The sequence below is a fragment of the Gadus macrocephalus genome, chromosome 12 (genome assembly GCF_031168955.1).
Source record: "Gadus macrocephalus chromosome 12, ASM3116895v1".
NCBI classification, from domain to species: Eukaryota; Metazoa; Chordata; class Actinopteri; order Gadiformes; family Gadidae; genus Gadus; species Gadus macrocephalus.
Window position 1 is genome coordinate 107501 of NC_082393.1, and position 11995 is coordinate 119495.

The 11995-nt window shown below is 47.7% G+C and overlaps 2 protein-coding genes and 1 long non-coding RNA gene across 4 annotated transcripts in view; 1 reads left to right on the top strand and 2 right to left on the bottom strand.

The window, feature by feature from the left end:
* slc30a7 (solute carrier family 30 member 7) overlaps positions 1–1420 on the top strand; it is a 5442-nt gene extending 4022 nt beyond the window's left edge. The window contains exons 8-11 of the mRNA XM_060066689.1: positions 47–182; positions 428–518; positions 627–776; positions 974–1420. Of these exons, the coding sequence (XP_059922672.1) occupies positions 47–182; positions 428–518; positions 627–776; positions 974–1021 (425 nt within the window). The 3' untranslated portion in view covers positions 1022–1420. The remainder of the gene's footprint in view (positions 1–46; positions 183–427; positions 519–626; positions 777–973) is intronic.
* dph5 (diphthamide biosynthesis 5) lies at positions 1421–8504 on the bottom strand. The gene is made up of 8 exons (XM_060066690.1): positions 7902–8504; positions 7365–7489; positions 4366–4474; positions 3408–3528; positions 3165–3204; positions 1929–2032; positions 1586–1805; positions 1421–1519 (listed from the first exon to the last, which is right to left on the bottom strand). Exons 1-8 carry the CDS (start codon positions 8034–8036, stop codon positions 1513–1515), a joined length of 861 nt encoding a protein of 286 aa, XP_059922673.1. The 5' UTR covers positions 8037–8504; the 3' UTR covers positions 1421–1512.
* LOC132468857 (uncharacterized) lies at positions 3763–4352 on the bottom strand. 2 transcript variants are annotated; one of them, XR_009528283.1, is made up of 2 exons: positions 3989–4352; positions 3763–3928 (listed from the first exon to the last, which is right to left on the bottom strand). It is a non-coding gene; the product is annotated as an uncharacterized LOC132468857 (long non-coding RNA). The 2 variants fall into 2 exon arrangements; XR_009528282.1 differs by having other exon boundaries at positions 3962–4352.
* Positions 8505–11995: the final 3491 nt, after the last annotated feature.

Consider the following 11995-nt stretch of genomic DNA (forward strand, 5'->3'; position numbering starts at 1 on the left):
ATGTTGTTGGTATACATCTGACTTGTGGCCTGTGATTGGTTGACAGGAGTGTTCCTGCATATCGTGGCGGACACGCTGGGCAGTGTTGGAGTCATCATCTCCGCTCTGCTGATGCAGAAGTACGATCTAATGATCGCTGATCCCATCTGCTCCATGCTCATCTCCCTCCTCATAGGAGTCAGGTCCGTCTCTCCTCTACTGTAGTCTGTTGCTAAGGGAGTCTCCTCTACTGTAGTCTGTTGCTAAGGGAGTCTCCTCTACTGTAGTCTGTTGCTAAGGGAGTCTCCTCTACTGTAGTCTGTTGCTAAGGGAGTCTCCTCTACTGTAGTCTGTTGCTAAGGGAGTCTCCTCTCTACTGTAGTCTGTTGCTAAGGGAGTCTCCTCTCTACTGTAGTCTGTTGCTAAGGGAGTCTCCTCTCTACTATAGTGTGGTGCCGTTGCTAAGGGAGTCGATTGGGATCCTGATGCAGAGGACTCCGCCCACTCTTGACCACGCCCTCCCAGAGTGCTATCAGAGGGTGAGTCACCCGCACAACATATAAACAACATGTTTATATTACAAACATTATCTAGCATGAGATGTTAGTGGTCTTCCAGATTCCAAGTGTGTGTGTGTGTGTGTGTAGGTGCAGCAGCTCCAGGGTGTGTACAACATCCAGGAGCCCCACTTCTGGACCTTGTGTACTGATGTGTACGTCGGTACACTGAAGCTGCTCGTGGCACCAGACGCCGACGCCCGCTGGATCCAGACCCAGACGCACAACATCTTCACACAGGTAGCCGGTCTCCATAGCAACACACAACACCTTCACAGTGAGGTACAGTGATGCTAACCTGACTAGTGGTCTTCAGGACTAGTGACCCTAAACTGACTAGTGACCCAACCTGGCTAATGACCCTTACCTGCCTAGTGACCGTAACCTGACTAGTAATCCTAACCCGACTAGTGACCCTAACCTGCTGTGGTTTCCAGGTCGGCGTTCGGCAGCTCTACGTCCAGATCGACATCGCTGCCATGTAGACGCTCGGTGTCAATCCAAACTTTCAAGGACCAATGACGACGCAGTGTTACTGCAGGGCTCCGCCCCAAGCCCACGGACCAATGACACGACCGCTCTACTTCAGGGCTCTGCCCCCAGCCCATGGACCAATGACGACGCAGTGTTACTGCAGGGCTCCGCCCCCAGTCCACGGACCAATGACGACGCAGTGTTACTGCAGGACAGACTATGAAGGACAGCTCAGTTGCGTGGCCCTCGGGGGGAGGGGCTCTGCCCTCGGGGGGAGGGGCTCTGTCCGTCCATCCTTAGTGCCTTCCTGTCTCCTTGCTGAGGCTCTCGGTAACATGCGGACTCCATTGTTTTATTTGCCAAATCATGTGAATAGTGAATGTTTTTCAATAATAAATAGTTTTACTGCATTTGTCTGAATGTTTTTATTCAAGTTGAATTTTGACGGGATTACAGAAAGCTCTTATTGGTCCTTCCATTATGAGGTCTTGTTGATGGACAGTCAGGAGGTGGAGCTGTCCTCCACCTCCGGCTGCCAGGAGGTGGAGGACAGCTCCACCTCCGGGTGTTAGGAGGTGGAGCTGTCCTCCACCTCCAGGTGTGCGAGTGCATCTGGTGCAGCAGACAGTCGCAGCATGTCGACCTCCAGTGGGTGGAGGCGACCGGTCACGACCAGCGAGTGGAGCGGCGGCCCCAGGTCACATGACCCCAGCTGACGTAGCGTGGCGGTGCGAATCACCTGATCCTCCGCCCCCACCCGGGCCACGCCCACACACAGCGTGTCCTCCGTCAGCCCTGTGGAGACGACGCTGGTTAGAACTTCTAACCCGCCGTCCTCTAACCATCCTGACGGTTCAACTGGTAAAGCTAATCCTAACCTGGTCAGGGTGACTAACCGGGTAGGCAGTGTGAACTCACCCAGCTCCTCCCCCTCCTCCCTCCTCCTCCGGATGACCTCCAGCAGCTGTCCGGCCGCCTGGGACACGGACATGAACCTGGGAGGCTCGTACACCTTCCTCCCCCTGAGGAAGAGAGCATGAGGACTGGAGGAGACCTCCCCAGAGAGACTAGACCCTCCAGGGGGACCAAGACCACTCCAGGAACCATCAGTGGTCCCGGAGTGTAGACCCAGGGAGACCGCTGTACAGACTAACTTATGACAAGGTCAGTGTTTATACAGACTAACTTATGGCAAAGTCAGTGTTTATACAGACTAACTTATGGCAAAGTCAGTGTTTAGACAGACTAACTTATGGCAAGGTCAGTGTTCGTACAGACTAACTTATGACATAGGGTTAGGGTTAAGTGTTTATACAATACAGGGACGGGCGTAACAAATCTTATCATTTGCAAAGAATCGTCACTAATAATTATTTTGAACTCAACAATTAGGGGCCCAAGCTTTTTCATATGAGCTGTCAGTTAAACGCGTTATTAACGGCGTTAACGCAAACTAATTCTAACAGCGTTAATTTTTTTAGCGCGCGATGAACTCAAATTATCTTTTTTACAAATAATATTTTTTTTTTTGGGCTCAAAACAAAGAAGCAGTAGCCTGGCTGCTATGTTCAAGGCATATCTTTGTATGTTCATCGTTTAATTGCATTATAGGCTTTTTTTTACACCGTCCTGTTTTGATCAGTATATGGCAATGTTATCAATAAAAAAACATTGTTAGCCATGGAGAAGCCGATGCACTTCTCCATGTTGATAAGAACATTAAAATGAGAAAAATTTATGGGACAAAGAATTCAAGGGATATTTAGCATAGAATTTTTTTTACGATTAAACGTGAGTTAACTATGGCATTAATGCGATTAATCGTGATTAAATATTTTCATCGCTTGACAGCCCTAATATATATATACCTACACTCCCCAGTCTGACCATTACAGGCGGATGTTAGGGATACATTTAAGCCAAATCCTTGACATCAGTCAACAATCCATGCTCAATAGTTGAGAGCAGTATAAATCAGATTTGGTTCTAATTAGAAGGCTAATTAGGGAGGTCCCAGAGTCCACCTCACACACAGTGAATCGATAAATATCCTGTGGGTTTCCTGAACTTCATCAAAAGACAGCTAGGGGGCACTGGAGTCACGGCCAGAGTAGCACCAACCAGAGGAAACAGAGTTAGGGGGACCAATCTTACCTCATGAGGTTCTCTATTGACTGCTCCTTCACCTTGATATCTAGGAGACAAAGACATGACACCTTCATATGTAGGAGACAGAATTATACACACATACTGTACATACATACACACACACAGTAAACACATACTGTACACACATAAGCTATCCATCTGCTGCTTGTGGCGTCTGACCAGAAGGCTTCATCGAGAACCTACTGGTCCATCCACTGGACCATCTACTGGTCTAGCCACGGGTCTCACCTAGCAGACAGAGGCTGTGCAGTCCCATGGAGCGATTCTTCTTGATTTTATCGTAGAAACTTTCTGGTTTCCAGTCGTCATCCCAGAACACGATGGAAACCGTTTCCCCAAAACTGTAGAGCTGAAGAGACAACACTAGCTCATCAGCAAGCTAACCGTAGCTAACAGAACGCACTTGAATTTATAGCACGCTAAAACTAGCTCAGAGGACAAAGATACTGGCTAGTAGTAGCTAATGGTACGCTATCCCGAGCCAATATTATGCCAACAGCTAATCTAAATACATAGACATCAAGCTTTTATGACAACACTAGATATAGAGGAAGGGTTACAAATTCATAGAGAAGTGTTTGCTGACACTATCTTATTTAAACAGAGGGGTAATCTAACAGGTAATCTAACACTAGTTTATCTAAATGGTAATCTAAACGGTAATCTAACACTAGCTAATCTAAACGGTAATCTAACACTAGCTAATCTAAACGGTAATCTAACACTAGCTAATCTAAACGTAAATAACACTAGCTAATCTAAACGGTAAACGGTAATCTAACACTAGCTAATCTAAATGGTAATCCAACACTAGCTAATCTAAACGGTAATCTAACACTAGCTAATCTAAACGGTAATCTAACACTAACTAATCTAAACGGTAATCTAACACTAGCTAATCTAAACGTAATCCAACACTAGCTAATCTAAACGTAATCTAACACTAGCTAATCTAAACGTAATCTAACACTAGCTAATCTAAACGGTAATCTAACACTAGCTAATCTAAACGTAATCTAACACTAGCTAATCTAATCTAAACCATCGCTGGGTCGTCGAAACAGGGGGCGTACCCCCCATCTAAAGCAGGGGGGGGTTCAGGAGGCAGCTGGGGCCTCCCCTCACAATAGAGCGGCCGACAGGCGAACAGCGTGAGGAGGCGGTTCAGATTAACAACAACGTTTACCTGCAGGCCGCAGCAGCCCACGGCGTTCATGATGGAGGCGTTGTGCACCACACGGTACGATATCCCAGCATGCACTGCTCTCAGGACCAGGTCACTGTGGGTGGTGGCGCTGCAAGACACACTCGATGATCACTGCAATGGACGACACATACGAACAGAAGACGCCCAACCACAGGACTGCTCCCGACTCAAAGCAGCATTACAAAGTGGAGGTGGGGGAAAGTAGGGTTAGGGTTAGGGTTAGGGAAGGTAGAGGAAGCATCATTAAGGTGGGGGGAAGGAAGGGTATAAACTGTATTACATCGTCTACGTTCAATCTGTATTATATACTGTCTATGTTAAGTCGGTCAGAGGTAGAGCAGTTGTCTTGTAACCGAAAGGTTGCTAGTTCGATCCCCAGCTCCTCCTACACATCAACACAGCTCCTCCGAGTGTTGATGTGTCCCTGAGCGAGACACTTAACCCTAACTGCTCCTGAAGAGCTGGCTGTCACCTTGCATGGTTGACTCTGCCGTCAGTGTGTCAATGTGTGTATTAACCGATGTAAGTCGCTTCGGAAAAAGCGTCTGCTAAATGAACCCACACCTCCTTCATCCTCAGACCACCGGCTCTCTACCTTCTCACCGATAACCACTGCTGACCTCTCCAAAATACTCTCCACCATGAAATCATCCACCTCCCCCCTGGACCCCATGCCCTCTCAACTCGTCAAAGCCTGTTTTACCTCTCTCGCCCCACTGATCACTGACATCATCAACTCCTCCCTTACCTCTGGCACTGTCCCCCCACCTCTTAAACTTGCTGCCATCACCCCTCTCCTTAAAAAACCTGGTCTTGACTCTGACGACCCCAACAATTTCAGACCCATCTCCAACCTCACATTCATCTCAAAATTACTGGAAAGAGCCATCGCAACTCAACTCAAGACCAGTGTTGTTTTTGGCAGGCATTTTAGATTTAGTTTTAGTCTTAGTCTTTTTGACGAAATGCTTCTTAGTTTTAGTCCCATTTTAGTCATTTCTATCTTTGAAAGTTTTAGTCTAGTTTTAGTCTGACGAAAACTCAAAAGGTTTTAGTCTAGTTTTAGTCCGACGAAAACTCGTCGGACTGTCGCACTCGTGTGTGCCGTGTGCGTGCAGGCGCAGCTGCGCGCGAGCGAGGCTTTTAGTGTGTGATGGGGGCGTGACTGTTAGGACAAGCAGCTGGCTCCATTTCTCCATTTCTTTTCCGCATATTATAGTTGGCGGGAAAAAAGCATGTTTTGAAACTTTGTTCGTCCACTCACTAACAATTTAGTCTCGTCTAGTTCTCGTCTGACGAAAATGTCTACATTTTTCGTCACATTTTAGTCTTTATATGGCTTTGGTGACGTTCGTCTTAGTCTCATTTTCGTCATGGAAAAAAGGGGTCTGACGACGTCATTTTCGTTTTCGTCTTGCCTGACGAAAACAACACTGCTCAAGACTTACCTCCTCTCCAATAACCTATATGAAACATTCCAATCCGGCTTTAGAACCCACCACAGCACTGAAACAGCACTAATCAAAGTCACAAACGATCTCCTACTCTCCTCTGATTCCGGCTCCCTCACCATTCTCCTCCTCCTGGACCTCAGTGCTGCCTTCGACACCGTCAACCACTCCATCCTCCTCAGCCGCCTGAAATCCTTAGGCATCACCGATTCCGCCCTCTCCTGGTTCAACTCATACCTGTCAGAAAGATTTCACTATATCGCCATAAACAACCACAAATCCCACACCACCCCTGTCTCACACGGAGTCCCCCAAGGCTCAGTGCTTGGCCCCATCCTCTTCATCCTCTATATGCTCCCACTTGGCCACATCATCCGCCGCCATGGACTTCAGTTTCACTGCTATGCCGATGACACTCAACTCTTCATCACCACCAAAACCATCACTCCAGCTATTCTCTCCACCCTCACCAACTGCCTCACCGACATAAAAACCTGGATGAACCACAACTTCCTCAAACTCAACAGCAATAAAACTGAAATTATAATCTTTGGCCCAAAATCCACACTCCCCACCTCCCAGAACTACTCACTCTGCATTGATGGTCACTCTGTCACTCCCTCCGCCCTGGTCAGAAACCTTGGCATCTACATGGACCCTGCACTCTCCTTCAAGTCACACATAAACCACGTCACTAAAATATCCTTCTTCCACCTCCGGAACATAGCACGCCTTCGACCCACTCTCTCCTTCTCAGCTGCTGAAACACTAATTCATGCCTTCATCACCTCCAGACTCGACTACTGCAATAGCATCCTGTATGGTCTCCCCTCCACTGTTCTTCAAAAACTGCAATATGTTCAAAACTCCGCTGCTAGACTGCTCACCCACACTCCCTCCAGAGAACACATCACGCCCGTCCTACGTCAACTTCATTGGCTTCCAGTAAAACAACGCATACATTTCAAGATCCTCCTCACCACCTACAAAGCCCTAAACAACCTTGCCCCCTCATACCTGACAGATCTCCTCCAACGCCCCATTGACCCACACCGAACACGCTCCACTGTTGCCAACACCCTCATCCCCATCACCAGGACCAAATACCGCACCATAGGGGACAGAGCCTTTGCCATCGCCGCCCCTACCCTCTGGAACTCCATCCCCCTGGCCATCCGTAACTCTGATTCACTGCAGTCTTTCAAAAGTCAACTCAAAACACATCTCTTCAACATCACTTACAACACCTGACAAAAAAATTTCACTCTCTCTCTTTCTCATTGTCCTATCTTTCTCTGTATTGTTGTTTTGGGAATATTTGTATGTATGCATGTATGTACTATACTGTTCATTTGTATCCTTTTTTGTTTTGTGTTTTTTTTGTAAAGCGTCTTTGGGTACCGAGAAAAGCGCTATATAAAACCAATGTATTATTATTATTATTATTAAATGCCCTGATTGTAATTGTAAGTCAGTTTAACCTGTATTACAACCAAAGGGGTCTCCCAGCACCGGGCTAGTACCCACCCAAAGGGGTCTCCCACCACCAAGAAGGCCACGTCGCTGGTGTCTGCCTCCTTCAGGATCTCCTCTGCCTCCAGCTCCACCAGGTCTCGGTCTGCTAGGATCAGCTCCCGGCCGTAGAACTCCTCCTGCAGGGCGTATGTTAGCCCCGCTGGTCTCACCCCTTAGAACCATTAGGTTAACTAGCTGACCTGGTTCATATTCTAACTGACCTTGTTCATATAGTCTAACTAATCTTGTTAACTTAATGCAGTCTAACATAGTTAATATTTTATTTAACCTAGTTAAATCTAATCTAGTAAATACAATCTAACCTGGTAACAAGTTTTACTAAACTGGTTAATAAAATAACTTTGAATGTTTACATGAAATATGCAGTTTAATAGCCTAGATCTGAAACTTGAAATCGATACAACTAACATTTATGAATGTAGACATATATAAATACTGCAACTGTACATCCATGTACTTCAGCGACATATGAATATTACGAGGACACCTCAATGTACCACTATATGAAACTATATTGAAGAGGCTCACCAGCGCCTCCTTCCCAACGGTCAGCACAGAGGTGTAGGCCTCCAGGTAGACCCGCGAGCAGCGCCGCACCACCTCCAAGCCCTTCACCGTGATGTCCTTCGCGTCGCCGAGCCCCAGGCCCACCAGGTACAGCATTGTGCCTGACTGGCCCCCTCACTAACTGTCCCCCCTTCTGGTCGCTGTCTCCTGTCACAGTGGAGCTGAACGGTTCTTCGGACCATACGGGTCATCAAACCCGATTCAACAGCGACTGGATAAAATAAACCTTTACTAATTCGACATGTTAACATGGACTAGTTAACTTAAACCTTACCTGGAGACAACACGACCCACGTTTTCGTTGCCGTAAACCCTCCTATTTTACGACACAACCTCGTCTTTCACAACACCACCTTAGTGTTTGCGACAGAAGCGTTGCCGTGAGAACGCGTCTGGTCCGTAGTATCTCCATTAAAACGATGAACTATAACTCATAACAGAGTTAAACGTGTAGGTTTGATTATGCTTGAGTTGAGGGTTGATACATGCTATAGATAAGTGGTCTAACACTGTATCGTGTCTAACGGAGCCTCCTGTTTGGGGGGTCCATGGGTACACCATGGGTACAACTTGGTTTGTCCGCGTTGCGTCGCCGTAGCCCTTTAGGGCGGCGTTGCTAGGCGATGGGGGTTGCTATACGAAAATTTAATAAATCAATAATAATAATACATTTTATTTATAACGCACTTTTCATCAACTTAATGACCTCAAAGTGCTACAATGCACATTAAAAAAGATACAACATAAAATACTAACTAGTCAATATATAGCTTCATGTAGTAGTCCTTCCAAAACAATATTTTAATCATGATACATTTATATATTATGTATTGGAAGACACATTTAATAAATAAATAAATATTTATTTATTTCTTATTGCTTATGTTTATTTATTTATCTTTTTCCACAATGTCTTGTTTTTTAAAAAATTGTATGATGACTATATGCTCTGTAAGGTGACCTTGGGTGTTTTGAAAGGCGCCTCTAAATTAAATGTATTATTATTATTATTATTATTATTATTACATAATTGGTTATTAGGTATTAGATTGTTGTTTAATTGTATCTTTGCATTCATTTACTGTGCTAATCGGTTGTTAAATTAATTTCTCTCTCTCTCTCTCTCTCTCTCTCTCTCTCTCTCTCTCTCTCTCTCTCTCTCTCTCTCTCTCTCTCTCTCTCTCTCTCTCTCTCTCTCTCTCTCTCTCTCTCTCTCTCTCTCTCTCTCTCTCTCTCTCTCTCTCTCTCTTTTGTTGCTGCCTTTCAGTGGCCTAATCCAAGTGGTTTCCATGGCAACGCATCGGGTTAGAGAACAGCTTGTTGTTCATTCAGAGTGTCTGTAAAGTATTACATATAGTATTATATAGTAGCGTATAGAACAATAAAGTAAAGTATTATGTATCAGTATTATTATAGGGGACAACAGGATTATAGGGGACAACAGGAGACAACAGGAGAGAGAGAGAGAGAGAGAGAGAGAGAGAGAGAGAGAGAGAGAGAGAGAGAGAGAGAGAGAGATCATTAGAATTGCAGTCCCAAGGCAATTGTAACCCAGAATATGTGTGTGTGTGTGTGTGTGTGTGTGTGTGTGTGTGTGTGTGTGTGTGTGTGTGTGTGTGTGTGTGTGTGTGTGTGTGTGTGTGTGTGTGTGTGTGTGTGTGTGTGTGTGTGAAAGCCTCTTTGTTCTGTAATCTGTGATAGTTCGGTGGGCCTCCTCTCCACTCTACTCCACCCCCTAATGCTAACCCCCTCACTCACCCCCTAATGCTAACCCCCTCACTCACCCCCTAATGCTAACCCCCTCACTCACCGCCTAATGCTAACCCCCTCACTCACCCCTTAATGCTAACCCCCTCACTCACCCCCTAATGCTAACCCCCTCACTCACCCCCTAATGCTAACCCCCTCACTCACCGCCTAATGCTAACCCCCTCACTCACCCCCTAATGCTAACACCCTCACCCACCCCCTAATGCTAACCCCCTCACCCACCCCCTAATGCTAACCCCCTCACTCACCCCTTAATGCTAACCCCCTCACTCACCCCCTAATGCTAACCCCCTCACTCACCCCTTAATGCTAACCCCCTCACCCACCCCCTAATGCTAACCCCCTCACTCACCCCCTAATGCTAACACCCTCACTCACCCCCTAATGCTAACCCCCTCACCCACCCCCTAATGCTAACCCCCTCACTCACCCCTTAATGCTAACCCCCTCACTCACCCCCTAATGCTAACCCCCTCACTCACCCCTTAATGCTAACCCCCTCACTCACCCCTTAATGCTAACCCCCTCACCCACCCCCTAATGCTAACCCCCTCACTCACCCCCTCACTCACCCCCTAATGCTAACCCCCTCACTCACCCCTTAATGCTAACCCCCTCACTCACCCCCTAATGCTAACCCCCTCACTCACCCCCTCACTCACCCCCTAATGCTAACCCCCTCACTCACCCCCTAATGCTAACCCCCTCACTCACCCCTTAATGCTAACACCCTCACTCACCCCCTAATGCTAACACCCTCACCCACCCCCTAATGCTAACCCCCTCACTCACCCCCTAATGCTAACCCCCTCACTCACCCCTTAATGCTAACACCCTCACTCACCCTCTAATGCTAACACCCTCACCCACCCCCTAATGCTAACCCCCTCACTCACCCCCTCACTCACCGCCTAATGCTAACACCCTCACCCACCCCCTAATGCTAACCCCCTCACTCACCCCCTAATGCTAACACCCTCACCCACCCCCTAATGCTAACCCCCTCACTCACCCCCTCACTCACCGCCTAATGCTAACACCCTCACCCACCCCCTAATGCTAACCCCCTCACCCACCCCCTAATGCTAACCCCCTCACTCACCCCCTAATGCTAACCCCCTCACCCACCCCCTAATGCTAACACCCTCACCCACCCCCTAATGCTAACCCCCTCACCCACCCCCTAATGCTAACCCCCTCACCCACCCCCTAATGCTAACACCCTCACCCACCCCCTAATGCTAACCCCCTCACCCACCCCCTAATGCTAACCCCCTCACCCACCCCCTAATGCTAACCCCCTCACCCACCCCCTAATGCTAACACCCTCACCCACCCCCTAATGCTAACCCCCTCACCCACCCCCTAATGCTAACCCCCTCACTCACCCCCTCACCCACCCCCTAATGCTAACCCCTCACTCACGGCCTAATGCTAACCCCTCACTCGCCCCCTTACTCACTCCCTAATGCTAACCCTCTAATGCTAACTACCCTCACCCACCCCCTAATGCTAACCCCCTCACCCACCCCCTCGCGCTAACCAGTTCACTCACCGCCTAATGCTAACCCCTAACTCAGCCCTAATGCTAACCAGTTCACTCACCCCCTAATGCTAACCAGTTCACTCACCGCCTAATGCTAACCAGTTCACTCACCGCCTAATGCTAACCCCCTCACTCACCCCCTAATGCTAACCCCTAACTCAGCCCTAATGCTAACCAGTTCACTCACCGCCTAATGCTAACCCCTAACTCAGCCCTAATGCTAACCAGTTCACTCACCGCCTAATGCTAACCAGTTCACTCACCGCCTAATGCTAACCAGTTCACTCACCGCCTAATGCTAACCCCTCACTCACCCCCTAATGCTAACCCCTGTCTCACCCCCTCACGCTAACCAGTTCACTCACCGCCTAATGCTAACCCCCTCACTCTCCTAACCTTACTCTTCCCTAATGCCAACAACAAATCTCACCTCTTATTGCTACCCCCTAACTCACCCCTAACGCTAAAATCTAACTAATCGAATGCTTACCACCTTACTCATCCCCGTAATGCTCACCCCTTAACTTGCACCTTTATTTTAATCTCCTTAGACACCCCCAAACCCTAACCCTCTTACCCACCCCCTAACTCAGCCCATAATCCTTTTATGCTAATCCCCTAACTCACCCCTTAATGCTAACCCTTAACTCACCCACTCACCCCCAACTCAGCCTCCAAACCGCTAATGCTAACCCAAACTCCATTATTAGTCCATTTGTACCAAGCTAGCTGTTAGCTT